The sequence below is a fragment of the Carettochelys insculpta genome, chromosome 14 (genome assembly GCF_033958435.1).
Source record: "Carettochelys insculpta isolate YL-2023 chromosome 14, ASM3395843v1, whole genome shotgun sequence".
Taxonomy (NCBI): Eukaryota; Metazoa; Chordata; order Testudines; family Carettochelyidae; genus Carettochelys; species Carettochelys insculpta.
In genome coordinates, this window is record NC_134150.1 from 40,368,268 (window position 1) to 40,392,013 (window position 23,746).

Genomic DNA, 23,746 nt, shown 5'->3' on the forward strand with positions numbered 1-23,746 from the left:
ACATCTGACAAAGTCGGCTTTTTGCCCACCAAAGTTTACACCCAAATAAATTTGATAGTCTTTAAGATGCCACAGGACTCCTCGTTGTGTTATTTTAGTTAGTGCAGCTGCAACAGGATTACTCATGAGTTCTGCATCACTAGATGCCTTCTTGTGTTGCTTTCTCATTGGAAGTGTGTGTCGGGGTCAAAGATCAACTATGACACATTTGAAGTCAGCGGGGAAGTTTGAGTGCTCAGCATTCAAACACTGAATAGCTACAATAGGTAGCCACTTTTGAAAATGCAGGCCTGATCCTGTGCCCCGTATACTCAATGTGTCTTTCTGTTGATTAAAGCATCGGGGCGGTGGGTGAGGACACAGCTGGGGAAGACCAGTCCCAGCCCCGACCCATCTGCCTGAGATCCTGCCCCTTCCACAACGCCCCAGCCCCGTGGAGCCAAGCCCAGCCTCTACTCCAGTTTACTGCCCTCCTAGTGACCCCACCCTCCCCAGAGAGCAAGGCAGCAGCACCATGGCCTCTGCACTCCTGGGTGGCTGGAGGTGTAGGCAGATTTGGGAAGGCAATACCCTACCTTACCCACCACCCATGAACAGCAGGAAGTGGATTGGACCCTAAATGTCTTTGTTTCCCCAGCTGTAAGTTGGCCTAATAACACTGACATACTTCCCGGAGAGGTTGTGAAACTTAACAGCAAGTACCACGAGAAGTCCTGTGGCACCTTACAGACTAACAGATTTATTGGAACATGAGCTTATAGGGGCAAAGACCCGCTTCATCAGGGCCTGGGCCTGGGCCGATGAGGCCTGAGCACAGTCCCAAGCCCCAGGACTAAGCCTTGTTGGCTACCATGCCAAAAGAAATTTGCAGTGCTCCTGATTTTCTGGAGCTTTGTGTCTGCACTCATGTTCTCTTGGGATCACTGATCTGACCAGTTTCTATGGGACAAATTTACCCATGCTTCACAAATGCATGTGTACTTCCAGCTAGTACCTTTGTGGCTAATCTCAGTGGGATAATAATGAACAAGGCAGGCCACAGAGTTAGAACTTCCTTCCCCCTTCTAACTCAGGTATTTCTTTCCCATCTTCATGTGTGATCGACCTTGCCCAGGCAGGAGGATTTTAAGACAAACCCCTGTAGATATACTAATGCAGCTTGATTTTCTTATTGGACTCAAACTCTTGCCTGTATAAGCTGCACACTGTTTTCTATCCCTGGCTGACAATGTCTCCTCTTGTACATAAGCACTTCCTTTGCCAACATTTGTTTAATAAAAGCAAAGGGCCTGCAGCAGCCTTTAGCTCAAGTACTTGCATGCCTGTCCCTGTTTTGCTTATTTTCTACCACTCAGTACATTAAGGGGATTAAGTCACTCAAAACTAGCAATGGCTTCCCCATTGGTGCAGCAACTGGCTGAGGCATGCTCAGTCCTCCAAAGGAAATGTTTGCTAGCAAACTGACGTCTTTGTTTGCAGCTTCGTTGGACGGCGAGCCTAGTATACACCAACACGCTCATGTTTCTCATCACAGCAACAAGTCTCCTGAATGCCTAAAATGCTCATGTCTGATTTATAAGCTCTTGCTAGTCCCATTCTGGGATGGGAGCATAAGCAACACAGCCTCTGAGGAAGGACCTGTTACCGTTCCGCCAGGGCAGCAGATAAACTATTTGATTAAGTTTCATTGGTAAGTAGAAGAGGCCTCTACACAAATTTCTTTTCCTTATACTCTAAATGCCCTCATAAAAGAGCATTGAACCTCAAAGCCTGGCCTGCTAAAAACATCTATTACATTCCATGGGGCTGACATCCAGAGCCAGCAGCAGCAGGGGCAAAGGTTGGAGCTAGTGGCAGTGGGGCTGGGACTGGAGCCAGAGCCAGAACCTAGCAGCAGGGGCTAGAGCTGGAGACAGAGTTGGCAGCTGCAGGTCCATGGCCATTGGCAGTGGGACCCATTAAACATCACTTAATGGGGGCACGGGTAGCTCAGTGGTTTGCCTGTTGGCCTGCTAAACCCAGGGTTGTGAGCTCAATCCTTGAGGAGGCTGTTTAGGTGTCTGGGGTGGTGCTTGGTCCTGCTAAGAGAGCAGACAACTGGGCTTGATGATCTCCCAACATCCTTTCCAGCTCAATGTGATGTATGTACATTGGGGACAACTGCAGAGCCATAAACATCTTTACATGGCCTAGGTATCTGTCTGACTACCACAACCAAATACCTAACTATCAATAGATTTGTCCTCACAACACAGTGAGAGAGGGTGTCACATGACTAGATTTCCATATTGGATATGGAAGCCATTTTCTGTATCCAAGGTAGCTATTGGCCCCAAATATTGTGCTGGGGGGGCATGTAAGATGTCTAATGAAAGCTGAGGATGTTCTGAATTTATGTATGCTACTTACATGCCTGTATCACGTCAGTAGGTAAAGTTATAGGTTTTAGCTATGTAGCCATATTAGAAAGTGTTTTAGCGCTAACTCAGCCCCAGCCAGAACATTGGGCTGAACAATGGGATGGAAACCCAATGCTGAGACAGTCGAATCCACATCCCAGAAAGGCGAGACTTGTCAATGGAACGCAGCCTTCTGGTCAGGTGACCTGAGCTGAGCAAAGGAACTGAAATCAGATATCTGGACATAGATTCCACCTGCCATGTAAATAACTGGGGTGTGCTGGCAAAACCAGTGACTAATGGCATTTTGCCAGAGAGGTTCACCTGGATCAGGTGATTTTGACCTGGATCAGGTGACTCAAGAACCTGATGGGAAGAAGAAGGAGCTTTGTCCCTGGACACAGGGGAGAACCAGGTGGACCTAGCAGCACCCATATTGGGGAAAGAGGTCTGTTATCCCCATTCCATGGATTTGTGCGCTAGCAGGCTGACTGCAGTTGGCCAGATCAACAATTCTCCAGTAACTAAAACAAGTAACCTAAAATGGACTTTCAGAGACTTTCAAGCATCAGCATATAACATCGCTGGCCTGCATCAATAGCTGTAATTGATGTAGGTAAAGTATCACTTTAAACATTTTTCTCTCTAACTCTGTTCTTTGTTTTTTTATTAATAAACCTTTAGATATATGTCTGAAGGATTGGTAAGCATGCTGGGTTGGGTAAGAGCCAAGTATATATTGACTGGGGACTGTGGCTGCACCCTTTGGGGCCCAGAAGAATCTGTGTAGAGTTGGTTAAATAGGTTTAATAACCTCTCACCTGACTTTGGGGGTTGCTGGTCTGGGCTGGTAGAGCAGCTGGGCAGTCTGTGGGTTTGCTTGTGTGGATTCTGGCTGGCCAGAGGTACTTTTGTGGCTGGTTGGATATGCATTAGTGAGAAGAAAATCCCAGCCTGGGGCTGTAAGTAGCTCGGTTGTAAGCGAAGTTACGCTAGGTTGCTTTCCCTAGCTGTGCCCAGACACCCTGTCATATTACAGAGGGATTTACTAGTAGCTCCATTTTCACAGTTAGGGATCACAGAGACACAAGATAGGTCACATAGGAAGTCTGAGGCAGAGCATAAAATCAAACCCTGGCCTCCCAAGCCCCAGGCTAATGGCTTAACTACCCTCCCTTTCCATGGGAAGGGAACACACCGCATGGCTGGTATTGATGTGGGTTATGCCCCGCCCACATAGCCTCTAAGGATCATGCAGAATGGACTTTAACTGTTCAGTAATATGTTTTTGGTGTATTTAATGGGCCTTTACTCCTGACTGGGGACTCCACATTTGTCCCTTCTCTCACTTTTGTCTCTTAAGAGCTAAGGAACAGTAAGTGTTGGTGGGCCCATCTTGGTCCGAAGGGCATGACAATCTGCGGCAGCACCTGGGCATGGTAGTCCATATGCAGGAGACCAGGGATCTGTAGCAGCAGCTGAGGACAATAGCCCATGGTACAGGTATGCCTGGAAATTTCCTTTCCTCTCACATCTTCCCAGGGCACAAGAGGAGGGATACATAGTTATATGGGCTTAACGTCTCCTCTCTCACTCCACATCTCTCAAGGAGCCCTCTGGGATTTGGGCATGAACTACAACAAACCCTGAACCTCAGAGACTGGCTTGTCGAAGAGGGGAGGTACCACAGCTCTACCGCATGAACCGAAGCACCGCTTCCCTGCACCCTGCCTGGAGGTTCCAGGCTAGCCTTAGGGTATGAGAGAGCAACCTTGAGGAAACCTGTTTGCGAGGTGGCAGCAGGAGAAAGTGCCCCCTTGAGACTCAGCTCTATCTTGGCAGGGCCCAGGCCCTCCCCTGAGGGCTGGACAGGACATGGAGAAGGCTGAACTCTGCTGTCTGGAGCCTGGATGCTGATGATATCTCTAGGGACTTAGACATCATATGACCTCTGGATTGTTGCCCTCCTGGTGTCACTCACCTTATGGGGATGAGGGACAGAAAGCCACTTCCTGATGAAGCTAATTTTTTCAGTGCTACTCTACCTCTTCCCTGCTGGGGAATGGTGGCTGAGTTGACTCCTTACCAGACCAAGCTGCTGAGAAGATGCCAATTTCTCCCCTCCTCCCTGGCTCCTTACCTGAGACAACCTTTCCCACACTTAGCAGAGGAGGGAGGAAATGGCATTCTGTGCCCAGAGAAGGCCTCAGTCAGGGGAAGCAGATCAGGAAACAGACATTTCCTTGCCTCTGTTGTGCCTCCCTCTCTGCTGAACCCTGCAAGGCCATTAGCTACAGGAAGATGCTTCAGACAGGGAAATAGAGCTAACGGGGAAAGTCCCCCAGATGCAAGCAAAGGCCTGGAACACAGCTGGGATTTATTGAGCTGGTGGGTGAGTCATTGTTAATCAGACAGAAGTATGAAACAAAAGGCTGGAATTTTCCTTAAAAAAAAAACCTGCCACAGGGAGGGCTGAATGAGCTGCCCACCTGCTGCCATGGAGACACACCACAACTGCTGGGAACCGTAGGGGACATTTTCCTGATGCCAGGGATTTACCAGACAGTATCTAGCCCCAAGCCAGGAGATGATTAACATGATTAACAGATCCTTGGATTTTAGGATGATGAAGGTTCATTATTACTCGCCTGAGTTGTAGTAGCCTTTAGAGGGCTCACCCTGACCAAACCCCACTGTGTTAGAGCCACACACATAAGGTGGGTTTTACAGAAGTATTGAAGTGCTCAAAGATGGTGAGAGATACCTAACGTGCTTGAGTGCCTTTTAAAATCCTCCTACTCTAGGCATTGAAATACCATTAAAAATGTGGCCCTACATAGATTAAAAGCATCTTGTACCAGTGATTTGTAATGGAATTTGTGCCCTTTGGCATTTTGAAAAATCTCAGCTATAGTCTGTGGGGATTAGGAGACCAAACAAACAAATGTAAATTTATGAGTCAGGTAAGAAGGTTACCCCAGCAAGGAGAGAGCTAGGCTCCTGTGTAATTGCCATGGTTTATGGCTACATAAATTAAAGCTTCAAAACAGAGGCAGGCAATTTGTTTAAAGGGGTTACACTGCAAAAGAGCTCTTGATGCAAAACAGAAGTTGGGGTTTTTTCTTTGGAATTCATTCACAAATCCCCTTCTGGCATATTTTTAATATATCCTAGTTACTTATGCACCCTCCTTCATCCCTGCAGCGTTCTAATGCTAAGGCTTACCTGCAGGTTTCTGACGAGCTGCACAACCATTCAAGTATCTGCAGGGCGCAATAATCACAAAAAGACAGCAATGGTACTAGATGGTATTAAGTGGGATTTCCACCAGTGATCCAAATCCAGGAAGAATTTGCCTGCAATGCATAGTTGAGCAAGGCACTAAGTGAACACAAGTTCTTGTAGCCCCCCAGGGCAAAATGTGAATCACATTTGACTTTCAGGGACTACACACGGGCAAAACTCATTTCATTTGGGCAGAAGGTTCCTTTCAAGGCAGTCCATTAAGGAGGGATAGAGCTAAAAAGGCACTTAAATTAGGGGAAGAGGGAGATTCAGCCCCCAGTTTTTCTCACATTCTTGGTCTCACAATCTCTGTGTAAGAATTTCAGAGGGATAGGTGGGTTAGTCTGTAGTTTCACAAAAAAACAAGCAGTCCTGTAGCACTTTGAAGACTAACACTTTATTTATCAAGTAATGAGCATTCAAGGGTAAGACCCATTTTATCAGATGGCTCTGACCCATGAAAGCTCACTACCTAATAATATTGTTAGTCTTTAAAGTGCTAGTGGACTGTTCGTTTTGTTTTGTTTTGTTTTATGTAAGAGTTAAGATGCTTACTGAAACCAGACTCTGCAGTTATTGCGGATTTCAGCTGGTAACATGAGATGTGAAAGTTGGAGGAAACTTAACAACATCTAACATTAACAACAATATCTAACTCTTAAATAGTTTTTCTATCTGCTCGTCTGAAAGATGTTAGACTGCACATTCCTTCAAGCAGGGATGGTGATTTTGTTCTTTGTTTGTACAACACTGAGTTGACTGAGGTTCTGGTGCATGAATAGAAAACTGAGGTACTATGGTAAGACAGTTAATGAATGGCACTGCTATTACGCAAGTGAGGGGTATCAGAGAGGTAGCCGAGTTAGTCTGTATCTTCAAAAACAACAAGAAGTCCTGTGGAACCTTATAGACTAACAGATATTTTGGAGCATAAACTTTCGTGAGCAAAGACCCAAGTGAGGTGGATATCAATTTACATATGGGAAATTCTTGTCCAGCAGCAGAACCGAGCTCTGGTGAGGCCCAGGCTTGTGGACTAACAACCACCACACCTACCTATTACTCTTATAATTGAAAAATGCCCCTACTTTCCAGACACTTTCTTACATTTTAGCACCCCCACCCCCACCCAATAACATGGGGAGTATGGAAATTAACAACTGGCCCTGTTTTCACATAATGGTCTGTCTTGCAACAGCAGGTTCTTATTAGATTCATTTCTATGGGATGGCATATAAAGAGATTTAACTGTAAATTAAATACAAGACGCCCCTTGCGTTGTTATGCTGAAAATTGCTATGTATGCATAAGAGATGCTAATACAGAGTTATTTTGCCTTAAGGACGTACCCAAAGAAAGCTTGTCTTCCCCAGCCCACACCTCCCATTTAATTATTCTGTTATGGAATGTCTCCATGTGAAAGAGGCCACTTTGGCTTAAGTCGTGAGGGGGATTATTCCCAGTAGGGCTGTGAGATCTACTCTCAGAGCCAGCACGCCCATTCGGCAATGCTTGCCTAAGACCGACCGTTACTAATGGAGAAGTCAAAGGTGCCTTGTGAAAGGAAAAGTAAACTGGGTCCTGCCTTTATAAAGGGTGACCACATTGCCCTCTGCCAAATACCAGACACCAGCCTCTGAGGATGGGGGGCTCTGCTGTCCCATATTAGGGCTCCTTGGCAATGGGGGCTGCTGCCCCATTGTGCAGCACGAGGGAAGCGGGCTCCACAGCCTCACGATGAGTGCAAAAGATGGGGACTCCACAACATCCTGGTGTGGCGGGGGGCAGTGCAGAAAATAAGGGCTCTGTAGCCTCCTGGCAGGCGTGTGTGTGTGCAGGGAATGCAGCAGCTGCTCTGCGGCAGGGGACCCTAGCAGGACCCTAGCAGCAGGGGGTGCTGTGCCAGGGAACAGGACAGCCACTCCCCAGAGGATCTTCCTTGCAGCAGGAGCTGCCTCCCCGAGCTGCAGGATGCTGGGGAACAAGGCAGCTGCCCCATGGCAGAGCTTGCTGGCAGCAGGGGCTGCCACTGTGAGGCGCCAGGGAATGGGGCAGCGGTCTCATGGAGAAGCTCCCCTGCAGTGGGAGGAGTTGCTTGCCGAAGGCACAGGGGTGTCAGGGAACAGAGCAGCCACCCCACAGAGGAGGAACTTGGCAGTGGAGGCTGCTGCTCTGGGACACCAGATGCCAGGGAACAGGAGCCTAGCAAAATATGGGACAATTTGATCATTTGCTTAAAAATTTCAAGACACCTGTGAGCCAGCTTAAATAAGAGGCTGTCCTGGTAAAAACGGGATGGCTGGTCACCCTGCAAGTTTCCTTATGATGCAGAAAAAGGCATGGAAGGTTTATGGTCATTCCTTCCTAGCCAATCAGAAGGTCAGGTCTAGTGTAGCCTGGAACATAACAAAAAGGAGAGGGACCTAGCAAAGTTACACAATCACAAGAGTGAAAGCTGCACAAATTTGGGAAGCAGTTTTGTGGGTCTGTCTAAAACTGAAGTTGGTTTAGTTTTGCCTGTTTGGTTGTAACACCTAATGAACATGGGGTTGAAAAGATGCCTTTGTTGAAGATTCCACAATGAAAAGCTGACAGCACACATGGCTGGAGCCCTGCAAGCCATTCTCCACCAGAACCAGGAACAACTGGATGGGGAATGCATACTGACTGGAACTGCATTGCCAAGGGCCTCAAGGTAGGAACCAGCTTTGTGTCCTGCACACCGTACATCATAACTCACTTTTAGAATTTCAGCTGATTTAGCTGTAAGTGGAGATTCCATCCTTTCCTCTGAGGGGACAACTGCATAGCATGGTGTAGCTCACCATCTGAACACCTGCCTGCCTCCGTTGCCTGTTCAGTTTATTTCATCATCCCTCTATTGCATCATCTGCTAACTCATTCAGCCTAAATTACCCCTTTATTTATTCTGTCTACAGTGTGTTATACTCCCCAGTCCCATCCTAACAAATTCCTCTCCCTGGGTTCATGCACCCTTTTAAGTATTTGCAGCATGAGATGCTCTTGTCTCTTAGCCAAACTATGTATATTTGACACCTTTTGTTTCACCTCATATATCTACCATCAAGCAAATTTAACTCTTTTGTATTGCTCTTCTCTGAACTTCCCTCCAGCTTGCAGAAATGTTTCTGCCAACATCCTCCTAAATGGAAAACCCCATCCTTCTGTTTATGCTGCTGAAGCAAGCAGAGGGCTTTTTGCAGGGTGGGTTACTTTTATACATGAGAGTGCCTCAGGCTGTTTCTACACATGCCACCTCCCGTTGGAATAAAGGAATGTCAAAGTGAAATGCTTATTTCAAAGCTGCCCCCATCTACACTGTCAATCTGCAATTTGAAGTCTGCACTTTGGAATTCACATGGCTGCCATTATGCTACTGAGGCGCTGAATATGCATGTTAGCATCTCATTAGCCTGCTTCGAATTGCCTCGTTACCATTGCACCTCCGACAGGAGGTGGCATGTGTAGAAGTAGCCTCAGTCAGTCTACATCTCTTTCAGCATTTCTTCTTTCAGATTGCTCCCTCTCATTGACAACTCTAGCTTCCACTATCTATCAGAACACATGGACACCAACAAGTCACATAGTTTAAGACTCAGGAGATATGGCATCTGGGTTCTTTCCCCAGCTTCAGCACAGACTTCAATGACTTAGCCAAGGCCATGCCGCTCCTCTCTGCCTTCCTTTTCCCGTCTATAAAATGGGGCTCATAATACATAGCTGACAAGGGAGTTATAAGAAAAAAAGCCTTGTGTTTGTGAGGGGCTTTCAGATTCCCTGAATGATGCTGATTTGGAAGTGCAAATTTTCTTTGCTACATTATATTACTATACCAGCATCTATGTGAAAAAGGAACCTTTTGGGAATGCAATTCAGTGATATACCAAAAACATAATCTATAATAATAATTACAACTTTCCAAAATAGTAGTACATTTTCTTTGGTGGCCCTGAAAGCTATCAGTTTGCATCTGTGTGGCCCTCACTAGGCTTTGAGTTTGACATGTCTGAGGAAGGATGATGGCATTAGATTCCTGATTTTTTTTTTTAAAAAAAGACAAAGCAGGCGATTTTTTCCAAAATAAAAGTTTTCAAGGCAAAGACCAGCAACAACAGCTATAATTCATATTTCTTTGATCGAATAAAAAACAAAGCATCCTAATATAACAGACTTGTTAAACAATAAAAGAATCAAGAAATGCTAGAGAAAAATAATACATTGCATTAGACATCTCTTTTTTACAAGGCAATCTGATTAAATTACTAATGACTGATGGAGCAGCACCTAGATCAATCTTGGAATATCCACGTTGACAGGAACAAAAACATTGCAAATAAGCAGCACTTATTGTAGAAATGTTGACTAAATATATTTACCCATTAAAATGAACCCAAAATCTAGAGCAACCATAACATTAGTAATTTTTTAAAGCAGCCACGTGTAACAAAATCCTAACATAGAGCTAGATTTCCTTTTATGTTTGTTAGGAAAATTAAAACAACAAGCCTGCATAAGCTTTAAAAGAAAGACATTTCCGAAAAGCCAGGTGCTACACTAGATGTAAAATTCACCCTGTTTTTGTTCTGAGGGCCAGCGCGAGACCTAGACACCACTTAAAACTTCCTAGTATGAGGACATGAATAGGACCCAGCTTTCGCACTATCCTTCTGAACTTACCAGGGGAAAGCTCTCCCTGTGTATGGAATTCACCACAGTGCATCAGACCCAAAGCCATCTGCATCACTTGGCTCATCAATATGGGACTAAATATGGCACATGGGACGTTGCGCGGACCCTCTGTGCTGGGGTCAAGGCCACACAGAGGGAATCATTCAGCTATAAAGTCTCTATCAGCCTTTTAAAATTAATTCAGTATTTTCAAAACATATTTTTTTTGTATGAAACACAACGACTGGAGGAGGAACCGTCCTTTCCTGCTGTGGACTAAGCCAAGGTGAGGCTGAGCACCTCTGACTCCCAGTAAATCTGAGAGCTGAGCATCTTTCATGATCAGGCCACACCAACCCACTTGCTACTGTTCTCGCACAGGCAAAATTCCCATGCAAGTCAAGTGAACACATGCATTCTGGCCACAGCTGGGCACCCCCTTCCATGAAAAACTCAGCGGCCCAGGAAGAGGGATAACTTCCCTGGGAGTTTCACCCGAAGGAGTGTTGAAACGATGCCACTTCCTGCAGCTGGATAAAGCAGCTACTATATGGGCTCCCAGAGTGAATACAAGGCGGTAATTGACTCCAGAGCGTCCTGCTGATGTGTAAAAATGTCAGAGAGCTCAGGGAATGAGCATCAGCAAAGGTCCTGGAGGAAATTAAAGCCATCTCATTACTGGTCTGCCTCATTTCGGCACTAAGAGAGGACTCAAACTCTAAGGAACCTTGTTTCATTATTTTGTACATTTTAAATTAAAACAACATCTTAATGTTCTTTCAGCCTTCCCTTTGATATCACTGAAAGGGGAGTTGTGCAACCCTTTTCTGAAAATGCTACAGTGCCCCTTAGTAGCGGCGCTCCAGAGTTTTGTAAATGGTAGCGCCTGGAAATATCACCACAGAATATTGTAACATCTGTTTACGGTTTCAATGGGTCTACACCGACAAAAGGCAAAAGACATCCCAGAGACACCAACAAATTGGTAACGACCCTGACACATTCAGACAAACCTAAATATGCTTTCCAGCAACATCTTCAAATCAGGCACCTTCTTCCTGTCAGTCACTGCCAATGACCGAGTTATTTATGAATTGGTAGAAGCTTTCACTAACCAGTCTGCTCCCATCTCTCCAGACTTTCAGTGGATACAAGGCAGCACTAGAAACAGACTGACTCCAAGGAAGACGCGGAGGAATTTCAGTTATACACCCACCTCAGCTGTCAGCAGTGACTAAAGGAGGGAAGTACCACAAAGCAATTTAATGCAGGTTTCAATCAAATGGGATGGTCTTTAGAATTTGTTGGACAGCCACAAGATATGTACGGTGGGGCACTACTAAAAATAAAACCCTGCTTACCATAAAATGATGTTCAGGAGGGAAAATGGTGCAAATATTGCAGAAAGTTTAACAAGTAGGGCAGATAACTTAAAATATATATGTACAAAATAACAGTCTGCTTTATTTCACCTGCCCTCCAGAATTTACACCGAAATCAAAGTTAAACTTCTGACACTATGGCAATAAACCTCAGTTGGCAAGGTCCCCCGTAGTGGAGATGGGTAGTACCCTGGACTGATGTTGAAGGGACACAGTTCTATTTCAATTAGGGTGGAAGTTTATGGGTTAGAGTGGGGGTCTGTAACCAAAATAGCAAGAAGGGCCATTTTTTTTCAAATTTGGTAAAAACTCTATAATTCAAGAGCTGCAATGCATGTGAATACGAGATGGTTCTTAATAAATAATATCAAACTATACTTTTTGTAACCCGTTTTAAGAACAGTGTGCACACAATGATTTGTAATGCGATACATGTTTACCGCAGGATATGCAAAAACTTTTTAAATATTCTATTTCCTCACACATTACATGTGTGTTTGTACCACTGTCTTCCTGACTTTCACTCCTGAACCCACTTTAATTGTGCCAATTTTACGTCATGTTTAATTTCAGTTTTCTTTCTTAAAATGTGTGTTGCCCTTCACAGCAGGAATGCTGAAAGCTTGCTTTTCCTTTCCAAAATCAAGACTTTATTAAGAGCAAAACACAGATAAAATATCATATCCCACAATGCAGTGCACACATTAAAGGGGGAGTTAGCCCACATTTCGAGATCACATCTTGTTTGCTATTTAGATTTGAGGTGTTCATTGTTGGGCTTTTAGACGTTCACACTTTATTGAAAATAATGTGGGTTTTTTTAACTTTGCAATTATGGTGTCAGGAGTCACAAAGTCCTTAAACAGCCACATGTGGCTCCAGATTTGCAGCATGCAGACCCCTGCGTTAGAGGAAGGGAGAAAAAGGAAGGCATTGGGAAACATGCCCACTGAATTATGGACAGCTTTTCCTTTCCCTCTAGGTATCAATAGGGGAAGGTTGCCATAAACATTCAGTGATTATTATTTCCCTGTAACTAATCCTAACACGAGTTGTGTCCTAATATTTGTAACTGATGGAGTGTTAGCACATCACCAAGGGAGCTACTTAATTCACAGCAACCACTTATAAAATATATATGTATATCATAGTATTCTACAGCCATGGTCCCATACACTCTGTTCTATTAACATGACAGTAAGCTGTGGATGTTGGGATCACAACTGTACAACACTGTGCTATAACATTTGTTTATAAAATACATCACAGGGGACATTTATTAAGCAGCAACATCAATAGTTATTAGTATCTTACAAGTAACAAGGATGCTTTGACTGTGATTTCATTTATGTGTGTGCATGCAAGGAGGTTAATCTCTTGCTTTGGGGTCACCCAGAACAATGCAAAGGATGAGTGATATCAGGCAAAGCCCTGTCTAGTCTAGATGACTTTACATGCCAATAGTCTCTCCAAACCCACCCTCAGCTCCTTGTGCCAGCTGTCAGCTGACTCATTTCACCCTACTTTGGGCATAAGAGGGCTTTTCATCATGTACTCTCTCCTCCCCCACCAAACTTTAGCTTACCAAGTCCAGCCTCCAAGCAGGTACCTCACAGCTGGTTATGCCCCTTAGCATAGGGATGTAGATTCTGCTGACAAAATTTATAATCGTAACAGCAATTTCTCCTCTTTGCCAAAACTGCTTTCAAGCTTTGTTTTTCTCCTCAAACAAAATTCATTTGGTTTTACCCCTTTACCCATTCCCTCCCCGACCCCCAGAAATACATACATCTAGGCCGCCGTCCTCAGGCTGAAGCAGACTACTTGGGATTCCCTTCTGTTACAATCCAGCTGGTCCCTGAAAGATGAACTTGCACACTGGGAAAACTCAGACTGAGAAGACTTCAACCTTGGCCAATCCTTCATCCCCTGTGGTGACACAGCACTTCTGCTTTTATGATATAGTTATTGACCTATAAACAATGGTGATGTCACAATGGAGCATTGTGATTTCACCACAGGAGCAAACAGATTGGCACAGGAAAAAGGTCTTCACAGCTCGTGGCTGCAGTGAAGGAAAGTTATTGAAGAGAAGCAAGTAGGTGGAGATTTTAATTAAGATGAGTTCATAAAATAAGAAGCTCCCCAGTGTGAAAATGCTTGTTTAACAAGGAGTCAGAGAATCATAGAACACTAGAAGAGACCTCAAGAGGTCATCAAGTCCAGTCCCCTGCCTTCTCGGCTGGGCCACACACTTTCTAGATCATAAAAAGTTAAATAAGAAGAAATCCATTTCCATCTATTCTTCACTCCTGAAACTAGTTTAGAGATGGGCCCAAACAATCCCAAAATTCAGAAGAGGTTTGGTGCTAGATATGAACGTTGTGTGACTTCGGCACAGCTACTACTTTACTTCAGCTTGGAGTGGGTGAGGGGCTAAAACACCCTCTCTAACCTGACCCTAGATAACTCTGCAGTTGGCTACGTGGCACTTAAAGTCCCTGCCAGCCAAGGGGGCTAGAGCCAGGTCAAGAAATTCAACCCTAACACCATGTGGCTGGCCCTAAAAACACTAAACCCTAACAGAGAAGAAATATAGCACTAGAGAAAGGTATCATTGATTGAGGCGCTCTGTCTGTAGAAGAGGTACTGACTGCACAAGTGGTGTCAGTGAAAATTGTTCCTTTGCTATCCTGCCAAAGCACCTCAACCTTGACCTGGAGGAGGAAAAGAGGAACTCAAATTGCATGGCCTGTGAATTCTTCACACAGACACCTGTTCCCAAGGAATGAGTCTGAGACCTACCAACTAATTGCATAGTTCCCCTCAACCGCTATTGGCTGCATCGTTCTGACCCAGGTTAGATTGGAAAAGGTGACTTAGCAGCCAGATGTTTTCCAGGACACAAGCTATCCACTCTGCCATTCATACCTTCTAAGACTAAGATTTTTCTTTTTTATAGGGTATGGCTACACAGCGGATGCTATTTCAAAATAACTACATGAGCATCTACACAACATAATTGCTATTTCAAAATAATTTCAAAATAGCAGAGACCTTATTTTGAAATTGGTAAACCTCTCTGCATGAGGAATAGCGCCTATCTCGAAATAGGGCCTGTGTAGACAGGGAATAGACCCTATTTTGAAATAAGCCATATATATCCAATGGTTCCATTTCAAAATAGGCTCTGTTTTGTGTAGACACTCTACCTCAATGCATTTTGTGTATAGCGATGCTATTTCAAAATAAGCTATTCTGGAATACCTCTTCAGGACTATTGCTGCTGTGTAGACATAGCCTTAATGGCAGCAATGGTGATGCTTATATAACTTGTTGCTTTAATGACAATCACTGATTATTTTTCATGGATGGTGTTAGGAGATGCAGCTGTCTGGAACCGCAATAAGCTACCTAGCCTCCTGGCAAAACAGCTTCATAAAAAGACCGTGCATCAACTAAAAACTTTCATATCTTTATTGCCTCCTGTCCCAGAAATCTTCCACGCTGAAAAAAAAATGCAGAACAAAGCAGACAGGATGCTTGACAGAGGCAGTGTACTAAGGCACTAACTCTATAGGGTTACAAATTAAAAACATCTTGCTTTACAAAAAAAACAGTACTGCAGGGCACAAGTTCAATTACCCACTTCTAAAGGAGGAGTGGCCAGGCAAAAGCATAAAGGAGACTCTGGGAAGAAACCCACACAGCTTGCCTAGGCTGTGTCCACACTAGCCCGGAAGATCCACCCACTTGGAGTTGATCTTCCGGGGTTTGATTTTGTGTGACTGGTAGGTTCACGCAAAATTGACCTCTCAGAGGATGCGGCTGACCCCTGTTCTCCTTGCAAGATGCGAAGAGTATGGGAGGTTGACGGGAGAAACTCTCCCGTCGACCTTCTTCAGTAAGGATGGCCAGGTAAGCTGAATTCAGATATGTCGATTCTCGCTACGCAACTGCTGTAGTGAAAATTGCTTATCTGCAGTCTACTTTGCCGAGCGTAGACATAGCTCTCAGGAAAACAGGCATTTGCTTTTAAATGAGAATATCATCTTTCACACAGATGAGTTCAGGACAATTTGTTACACTATTAGGGGCTCTCCATACGGCTGAAGAGACAGATTTTTTAGGTAAGGAAGCAATACAGTCCTTATGAGAAAGATCCAGATTACACAGAAACATAGCAGGCTACAGCACTCTGTATGTTTGCATAAGCATCTATAGTCAAGTTGGAAAAGGAAAGTCGGTTCCCTTTAGTCACCCAGAAAACAAAGAGACATTAACATGGTCCATAAAACTGCAGATCCTGATCACCTTCCTGTGCCATGCTCTGGTCTGGGGCCACCCAAAATGTCTGATGCCAGCTAGGCAGAATCTGGTGCTGCAGTTTTATGGAAAGGAGCACGTTTCAAGTGCACTGCTTCTGGGAGCAGTGAGAGAAACAGAACATCAAACTGATGGTAGATGGGTCGCAAAAGGAGCCTTGAAGCTCTCCGATTTGGGGACACTCATGTTTCTCTCCGCTCACACTTATGCAGTCCCCTACCCTCTCAATATCTTTCTAAAAGACACTTTCCATTCCAAACATTCTCCGTATGACCTTAAGGGCAAACGTCAATCAAGCTGAATGCTGATGGACAGTGCCACTTGTTGGAATGGCACTGCCTGCGCTTGAGTTGCACCAGTCTTCAGGGTAATGCAGATTACAGCCATTCCACAACCTGGCCTTTTGCTAATTTTTTCAGAAAGCAGCTTAAAGTTCCCATGAAACCCTGCCCTTTGGACCCACACCTGTACCCCTCAGTCCTAATTTGCAGGAGCAGGCGACATGCCTCTGGGTACTTAAGGATAATGATGGCAGCAGTGAAACTAGGAAAGCAGCTGGGGATACTGGCCTGATAATCAAGAGGGGGTGAAGACTGAACAGCAGAAAACAGGCAACTGAACATGACATTGCTCTTTTCAGCAGCGGAATGAAAATAAAATACTCATACATGCTCCATACTCTTAGAAATGCCAATTCTGCATCTCTCTGAGCTTTTGTGTATCAACATCAGGGCACCTCACTGGAAGACTCCAAAGCATTCAGTAAAATATATTTTTGTGTGCGTATGCCAATTATCAACCAATGCCTCTTGAATGATCTTTGCTTTGCAGACCTCTGTAAGACTTTTCTAAGATTTATTTTAAGTCAGTAAAAAGCAGAAACATTTGGAGTCCCTGACATAGGAGGACACCCTGCCTCCAAAATATATCTCTATCTCTCCAATGAATTACAGTTGTAGTATCACCAAAAATAATAAAAAAAATATGTGGAGCAGCAAAGGAGGGTCCAGGATCCAGCTGAAATCAGTGCAAGTCCTTGTTTAATATCAGCATCATGTCTATCTCAGTCCATTTGTTTTATCTACTTGTGCCCAAGAGTGTTTAGCCTTCCACGCATCTCACTCAGTAGTTGGCTGGGTTTGCTGCCTTTGAAACAGAACAACTTGGAGGGCTTTTTTGTAGCCTGGTGGCAGTGTGGAATTCCAATCCCTTGCACAGGCACATATGTAATATTGACTGCATTGGAATTCCTGTTTCCTTTAGCCAATTCAGATGCAACCTCTGTGACGGAGAAACTAAACGCTAACCTTAAATTAAGACAAGACAACAAATAAGCACAAAAAGAACTGAAGTCCAGTTATCAATCAAACATACACACACACAGGGAGTGCTTGATCAGTTTCCTTGTAACCAGATGTGCTGGTGCCTCTTGAGGTTATCAGTAGAAACTCATCTTCCCAGACTAAATTCGTACCCCCAGAACTCTTCTTCAAGGTGTTGCTCAGCTGCTTGGCTTGTTGGCGGTGATGGGGCTGGGGAGAGGAAAGCGGCAGACACCAGGTGATGGGATCTCAAAAATGTGGCAGCTCTGCCAGGGTGTTTCTGGGATCTCTATTTACAAGGGACCAGAAACATTTTCTTTCGTGTTGTTTTACAATAATATTGTGCGTTTTCCCGAGCTGACCATCTTTGCTTGTCCTCCTTAAGACTCTTGGGGAACCACTTCCATCAGCTTCTGGCACACGACTGTCACAGAAACTGAATGGAAGAAACAAGAGTGAGTTAGAAGCATCAAAATACAAGATTTACTCACTTCCGCCGGGTGAGCTGGTAGCTTGTTTCATGATCTGCTCCCTCAAATGGCCCGACTTAGCAGCCATCCCACTTTTTTTTGTTTTTTCCAAAGGAGTCTGTCCAAATACTACCGTACAGTCATATCATGGTGCAGGCACATTCTCTGAAACAGCCTTTTTGATTCCATGATTCTGAATTTCTGATCTTGTATGTGCATGCATTTTCCTTAAAAACATAGCAATGGTGTACTTCCACAAGCAACCAGCCCAAGAGCAAATCAGAATGTGTAGCATACCCACAACTTGGCATCAGTAAAACAGGGGAATGCATACACCATGTCAAACAAGTGAGGGGAGGAAATGCAACCAGGAAATATTTCAGTTATAAACTTATAAGTGGGATAATACAGTGTGAGATTTTTAAAATCCTAAATTGCCTCTTTTTAAAGTGTGTTTCAAATGGTTCTGTGCCCTCAGTATTACAGTAAGGGTATGTTTACGCTAGAAACTAAGTTCGAAGTAGAGTCTACACACATTTTCTGTTACTTTGAAGTTAACTTCGAAGTCCTTACTCCAGTCCTGGGAATGGAGTCGTGCCCTACTTCGAAGTTTAACTTTGAAGCAGGGTGTGTGTAGATGCTCAACTTCTAAGTTGTATTTTGAAATAAGCAACTTCGAAGTTATTTTTGTAATGTAAACACAGCCTAAGTGATCTCTGCGCATGAGACAATCATGACAGATACAATTAATGATCAGATTATCTACACTATATTAATATATATGTGCGCATGAGATTCATGTTCACCTAATCAGACACTTATCAGATTCCTGGATTTTTTTTCTCTGTTCTCGGCTTAAAAGCCAGCCCTGCTGGAACAAAATTAACGCTCATTTGCAACTCAGTTGCTGTGGAAATAGCTTTACCAAGAGCTAAGCCTGACAGAATAAAAAAAAGTCAGGCGCTCTGTTAAAAACGCTTTCCTTGTTCATTAAAAACACACAGATAAGATTTAGCACGTCTGCTTGTCTGCTTTTCTAGGTCAGCCAGTTGTATTAGAGTCACAGAAAAATGGTGGAGTTTAGTTACTCAGAGCAGTGGTTTTTAACCAGTGTGTCATGGCCCAGTGTGCTGTGAGAACTGTCTAAGTGTGTCATGATATCTTGTCAGTTCTCCTCACCTCCTCCCCCTGCAGTGGTTCTTTGCAGAGCCACTGTCAGGGGAAATGCCACCCCTACAGGACCCTGTTTGCACTCGGAGGCAGCCTGAATGAACTGGGAGGGATCCTACCCCCACTCCCTCCTGTGGCAAGGGGGAGGGAGGGAGCCTGTTGGAGCTGGGAGGTGGTTTAAATACCGCATCCTGGCTTTCATGGGCTGGCAGGGAGGGGAGCTGCTTTCAGTGGTTATTCATTTACTCAAGATCCCTAGCACGGCATTGAGCAGATTTTGGAAATGGGTCTGTGCTCACTGTCGAAGGTGGTGTAGTCTGGGGTGGATCTGAAACATGAATTCATTTGATCCTTGTTTAGCTTGTTGCATGCACTATTGTGTTGCAAACCTCTCCAGTCAGACTGTAACTCCAGTAAATGTACGGAAACGCAATGTTTATCAGCAATCGATTCAGCTGAAAAAAGTGGGCGTGCCGTGGAATTGTCTCACTGAAGTGAGCCGCGTTACTGAGAAGACTGGGAGCCACTGACGTAGACAACACAGCTTGACTTTCTTGAATCAGTTGTTCAGACAGAGAGCTCAGGAAGCAGCAGGCAGAGAGCTTTCTGCCTCTTACCATTCACTGTGGTGTAACAGACTGACAACTGTGACACGCCTATATTACATAAAGCTCCCCAATGAATCTGCCGGGATATTGTCCCTTCCGGGGCTGTGCTGTTACACAGGCAGCAGGAAGAGCACTCTCTGTGCCATGACAGGTCTCCATATACAACACGTTGGGGGCTAACTGTGATCTCACTTTTGTTAGAATTAGCCCCCATGTGCACAGATAGTTTCCTCTGCTAATAAAGTCACGAGGCTGCAGCTCTTCAGCCGGCATGAGAAAGGCAGCTCTGGCAGCTCACTAGGAATTTATGTCCCAACACGTCATTTCCCTACTGGGTGGCGGGTGGTGTCACCTATTTGGTCCGCGATTTGCCCTTACAACCAGTGGGGGATCATTCTGGTGGTGTGGCTGACAAGGCGGCCAACTGATGAGCAGATGGATTGTTTTACAGAAACGCCATTCTAGGTGTTTGCAACAAGAATTACAGCCAATGCTACCTGCCTCAGCACACTCAGTAAGAAGTGAAACGTTATCTACAGAGCCAGAGGTGTGCCCTGCCAAGGCTACTGGCTGGGGCTAGAACTTACAGATGCTTTGGAGAAGCCACTTGGGTTTGTTTTTCCACCAAACCCCAAACAAGTAAACAGGGATCCCACTGAGGATGATACCAAAGCCAATAGCACATTCCACTGGCGTCATCCAGAAGGAGACCACGATCAGGAACAAGCAGGCCAGGATGAAGAAGACGGGCAGCAAGAGGTTAACCTGGACATGGGACACAAGAAAGCATCTGGACGTTAGCCAAGGAGGATAGGAAACAGAGGCTAGTTACTCATAGCTGAAGTCTGTCACCTTGCAATGTGCGTGCCAGGTTTCGACCTGGTAGGGGAAGTGTTTGGATTCTGAGACAGTCCCTGGGAAGACGACGCATATGACTGCTCAGAGCTGTGAATGAGAGATTGTGGGTTTTTAGCTTCCCTGGGGAAGATGACACTCTTCAGTCAATCAGGTCTCACCCTCCCTTTTCAGGAGACAAAAACAGAGAACTTGGTGGCCCAGTGGTTAGCATACCTGACCTCTGGCCCCTTTCTGCCTGGCAGAGATGCCTGGTTGCTAACCTTAGATGAGAAACTTTTGAGACTCCACTCACATCTGAGTCTCAGCCCAGGTGGGGTATGACAGAGGGATCTGGGACCGTCCTCTCCATCGGGTCCCAGCCTAGGGCTCTGTGTGGAGGAAACACCTGCCCCAGAGAGTCTAAGTCATGGGTCAGCAATTTTTCTGAGGCAGAGGGCAAAAATTTGACCTTTTGACCTCTAGGTAGAGTCCAAGTGCCGGTGATACTTTGTAAAGTCACTAATAGTCCTTCTTACAACAGCTTCATTAACAAATCAATGAAGATGCAGAGCTTTACTGTTGAGGCGGTGGCCAGTGGCATTAGCTGGACTTTTGTTCATCCACAGGCGGCCTGGCTTTGAGCAAGCTCCCGGCTGCATGAGAGAGTAGGATCAGGGCTGAGCTCACTCCTGACATGCCGATGACAACTGGCTCGGGGCCACTCCTGCAACACTTGCCAGGGGCTGCTGACCCCTAGTTTAAGTCCGCTGCCCTGGCTAATTCCTACCAATGTTCCTTCAATTTGAGGTGTGGCCCCATTGTCCCAACCGTCTAGCGACTCATCTGGACTAGCACCCGTCCCCAGATGGTTAGTGACAACCCGCTCAACCTCCAACCCCTCTGGGCGGGGGCAGATTTAAGTGTGGAGGGGGCTCGTCTCACAGTGTCATTCCAGGCAACGAGTACGGTTTATGCAGCCCCAGGTGCTCCCCACTCTCTGGCTGGTCACAGTGCTGCTTCCCCAGCCCTCCGACATGTACTGCACAAAGCAAGGCAGTCGCCAGTCAGCCCTGCTGAACCGAGCCAAGCTTCTCCCCTTTTCTGTCCCCTCCAGTCCTGGCACCGGCTGCAGAAACAACGACGGGGAGGAGCTGGGGGAACTCACAGGTGCTCTAACCTATTTGCTGCTGGTGTGAAATTTCTCTGCTCCAGCAAGGAGGAGCAAAGTGACTTGCCTAAGGCCACACGACAAATCCTTGACGTTCCCAGAACTGGAACCAAGGAGTTCTTGGCTCCCGGTCCCACACTCAGTCCAAGACTGTACAGCAGGGGTCGACAGCTCCCAGCATGGGTGCCAAGAGCGGCACACAAGCCGATCTTCATTGGTATACAAGGCGACAGCTCAGCCCTGCCCGTCCTCCTCTATGAAGCTGGGACCTTGCTCAATGCCAGGCTGCCTGTGGATTAACAAAAGACCAGCTAATGCTACCAACCATCACCGAAACGGTGAAGCTCTTTTTCTTCATTTATTTATTAATGAAGCTGGACTATTAGTGACTTTACAAAATACCACCAGCACTCGGACTGTACATAGAGATCAAAATGTCAAATTTCAGCACTCCACCTTGGAAAGGTTGCTGACCCCCCGTACGGAATCTCAGAAGTCCTAAATACAGCAGTATGATTCAAGTGAGCTGGAGCAATTTTGGTTTCTGCCTCAGAGCACTGCAGTCCTCTTAAAATAAAGGAGCAGACCAGTGTTCCCTGTAAGCTGAACGCTTCCTATTGGTGGTGCATATCCCCCTATGCCTGGGTACACATAACAAAATTTATCCCACCCATGTGTGGTCTAGAGAACATGAGCTATGAGGGAAGACTGAAAGAACTGGGCTTATTTAGTCTAGACGAGAGAAGACGCAGGTGGGTTAACAAAGGAGGAGGGAGAAAAATTGTTCTCCTTTGCCTCTGAGGATAGGACAAGGAGCAACGGGCTTAAACTGCAGGAAAGGAGGTTTAGGTTAGACATTAGGAAAAACTTCCTAACTGCCAGGGTGGTCAAACACTGGAATAAATTGCCTAGGAGGTTGTGGAATCTCCATCACTGGAGATATTTAAGAGCAGGTTAGATAGACACCTATCAGGGATGGTCTAGATGGTGCTTAGTCCTGCCGTGAGGGCGAAGGCTGGACTTGATGACCTCTCGAGGTCCCTTCCAGTTGTAGTGTTCTGTGATTCTATGATTCATGGATGGAAAAAAAAATTGGAGGGAAGCCTGGAGCAGACCTCAGCTTTTAGAAGGGAAGCCTCTTGCTAAGAGCCGTCTTGGGACCATTGCTCAGGGAAGGTCTGTAATGTTTGTGGCTTTTTGGCCCTCTGTGGCTCATTGGGGATTTGCGTGTGCTTGAAAGATGCCAGCAGCACTTGCTTTTAACAAGGGCTGACTAACTCCAGTGCTTGATATGACCTTGGCCCATTGTCCTGCCAGGGCAGCCGAGGACAAACCAAGTCAGAGTCTGTTCCTCACGTTTTTTTTTTTTAAACAAATATTTGTACGTCAATTTCACACTGGTACAAAGCATTTGATTGAGAGTCACATGGGCTGATGTCCTTTACTAATAATCCCCAGCTCAGGTTTAGCATTGAGAACTCTTCTGTGCGCTGCCCCATCAAGATGCCCAACAGGAAGGGACCTTCCAAGATCCCTTTGTCTTAGCCCCAGGCCTCTGTACCAATCTACCAAAGAGCGCCAGCTGGGAGAGTTTTGTGCAATGAGGATTCTAGCTTACCACGAACCAGTCTGACACCAGCCACGAACTGCACACCAGCTGTTCTTTGTTTACATCCAGCGGTGCTTGTTTTAAGGTTGAACCTCCACGCAGTAAATTAACTGCATTGTCCACTCCTGCCGGGAAAGGTTTTCTAGCTGTTGAGGAGGGAATTTCTATACATGGGAGTCAAATCTTAAAACAAGTATTGCTAGCAGATCTAGGGAAGCGATTATTCCCCTTTATATGGCACTAGTGATGTCCCATCTGGAATACTGTGTCCAGTTGTGAGGCCCCCATTACAAAAAGGAAGTGGGCACATTGGAGAGAGTCTAGCAGAGTGCAGCCAAAATGGACTGGAGCACATTACTTACGAGGAGAGGCTGAGGGATTTAAGCTTTTTTACTCTACAGAAGAGTGGAGTGGAGTGAAGGGGGATTTGATACCTGCCTTCAATGACCTGAAAGGGGATTACAAAGAAGATGGAGAGAGG

At 45.4% G+C, this 23,746-nt stretch overlaps 1 protein-coding gene across 1 annotated transcript in view; it reads right to left on the minus strand.

Annotated features, from left to right (window-relative positions):
- Positions 1 to 15,236: 15,236 nt before the first annotated feature.
- SLC7A5 (solute carrier family 7 member 5) overlaps positions 15,237 to 23,746 on the minus strand; it is a 63,156-nt gene continuing 54,646 nt past the window's right edge. Inside the window, exons 9-10 of the mRNA XM_075008298.1 lie at positions 20,239 to 20,416; positions 15,237 to 17,839 (exon numbers count right to left, since the gene is read on the minus strand). Of these exons, the coding sequence (XP_074864399.1) occupies positions 17,784 to 17,839; positions 20,239 to 20,416 (234 nt within the window). The 3' untranslated portion in view covers positions 15,237 to 17,783. The remainder of the gene's footprint in view (positions 17,840 to 20,238; positions 20,417 to 23,746) is intronic.